Below are 2,177 nucleotides of genomic sequence, written 5' to 3'. Positions count from 1 at the left end.
AGGAAATATCTCAAGGAGTATCAATCCTTGAATTTAACCACTAAGTGAAGTTTCATACAACAAAATACATCTATTCTCGTTCAATTAAAAGAATGAACTAGGCTACATGTTAATGGATTGAGTAACATTTGCATAAAAAATTATGGATTTTTGGGTAGTTTTACTCTTACTTAGTGGGGTGATTTTGAGATCTATTTTCTTTCTTTTTAATATGGTGTAGAAGTATGGATGATTATGATTTGTGAAGGGATTACACCTAGTTAATTAAATGGTGTATCAACTCAGTTATGTAATGTTCAATTTACTCTCAAGAATTTAGATGATCAAATAGGTAAAAAAAAAGTTACCACAAATATTTATCATAAGAGATATTATCCATATGAAGAAAATCTTTGAATTGATTACTAATTTTCAAATTTATTTACTAATTTAGCCAATATAACTTTGGTTGGAAGTAAATCTTAAAATTGATGATTAATGAAATGTCTCTAAAAAAACAAAAAAGAAGTAACAGTGTGTTATTTTCAAAAAGGCCACTCAACAAAAATGTCACAAAATTAATCCAATTAATATATAAAACCTCACAAATTTGGACAAAATTGAACTTTTTAAGTTTTTAACGCGGTTTTTATTTAAATTTTCATTAATTTTAATTATAAACAATAAATATACATTTGATATGAATATTATTTTCATATTCCCAAATAGACCCACTTTATTTCTACAAATTACAGTCAGCCCCAATAGCCCTCAGTTTCTCTCTCTAAAATTGGTTAAAAAGGCACAGACTTCCCTTTTTTAAAAGCCTTTCTTTAAATCCCATTTTCATTTCAGTGAAATAAATAAAAGTCATCTCTAAATTCCCTTCATCTCCATCCCCAATGACGGACAGAGTCCACCCCAACGCCGCCGCCGCTGCCGCTGCCGCCAACGGCGCTCCGGCTGCCCCCAAGACCGCTCCATTTCCCGCCACGAAATCTCAACTCTACGGCGCCAGCCGCCCTGCCTACCGCCCTCAGCCACACCACCGTCGTCGCCGCAGCCGCAGTTGCTGCTGCTCCGTCTGCCTCTGGTTATCCCTTACTATCATCCTCCTAATCTTCCTCCTCGCCATTGCCTCCGCCGTCGTTTACCTAATCTACCGCCCTCACCGACCGTCGTTCTCCGTCTCCGCCGTGAAACTCTCTCAGTTCAACATCACTTCCTCTTCACTTCTGAATTCTAAGTTCGATCTCAATGTTTCCACCAGAAATCCTAACAAAAAGCTGGTGTTCACTTACAATCCGGTCTCGATTTCAATATTCTCCAACGAAATCGATATCGGCCATGGAGTATTGCCTGGATTCGTGCACAATACGAAGAATACGACTCTATTGAAGACATCGATTATCAGCAAAGGCCAACAACTTGATAGTTCATCGGAGAGTACCTTGAAAAGTAGTATGAAGAGCAAAAAAGGTTTGCCGTTACAAATTCAACTCGATACAAAGGTGAAACTGAAGATGGGAGCACTTAAAAGCCCTAAAATCGGAATTAGGGTTTCTTGTGACGGAATTTCTGTAAACGTTCCCACTGGTAAATCTCCGGCCACTTCCGGTGCAAAATGCAAGGTTGATCTTAGAATAAAGATCTGGAAATGGACCATCTAATAACAGAGGATAAGAGAGAAAATTTGAAGAACACGAAGAAGAAGAACAAAAAAAAAGGTCTATGGTTTTATTTTATTATTATTACTTTCTCTTTTTTTTTTTTTTTTTTTGTATTTTTCTTTTCCCGAAATTTAATTTTCGCCATCTCTGATTATATATTTTTTTTCTTTCTAAACTTTCGTAACATTTTTTGTTTTTGGCTTTTTTGTTAAAATATTTAGAATATTTTGTAAATGGAATTAAGCCTGATGATTGAATTGTGCGTAAGAATTTGATTTTCCATTTTTTCCCCTAAATTATTTTGATTGGATCTAAGTTATAGAGTTGTAGGTAATATTAGGAGATATAGTAAAGTTATAATGTAATTAAATTAATTAATAAAGAAAATAAATGATTGTTAGGTGATATGTGTTAAGTAGTTGTTGGAAAATACAGAATTAATTTGGCTGGCTTTACGATTTAATTATTCTTTGCTGTAAAGAACGTGTGTAAGAGCAAGAATAGCTGTTTTATTTATTTATTTGTTTA

At 34.3% G+C, this 2,177-nt stretch overlaps 1 protein-coding gene across 1 annotated transcript; it reads left to right on the top strand.

Annotated features, from left to right (window-relative positions):
* The first annotated feature begins 630 nt into the window (after positions 1–630).
* Positions 631–1,931, top strand: LOC120068077 (NDR1/HIN1-like protein 13). Its single transcript, XM_039019794.2, has one exon. It carries the CDS (start codon positions 882–884, stop codon positions 1,647–1,649), a length of 768 nt encoding a protein of 255 aa, XP_038875722.2. The 5' UTR covers positions 631–881; the 3' UTR covers positions 1,650–1,931.
* Positions 1,932–2,177: the final 246 nt, after the last annotated feature.

Source organism: Benincasa hispida, unplaced genomic scaffold (assembly GCF_027475165.1).
Source record: "Benincasa hispida cultivar pf3 unplaced genomic scaffold, pf3_genome.v1.1 HicScf81, whole genome shotgun sequence".
NCBI classification, from domain to species: domain Eukaryota; kingdom Viridiplantae; phylum Streptophyta; class Magnoliopsida; order Cucurbitales; family Cucurbitaceae; genus Benincasa; species Benincasa hispida.
Note: the sequence above shows the minus strand (reverse complement) of the source record. Positions and strands in the feature narration are given on the sequence as shown.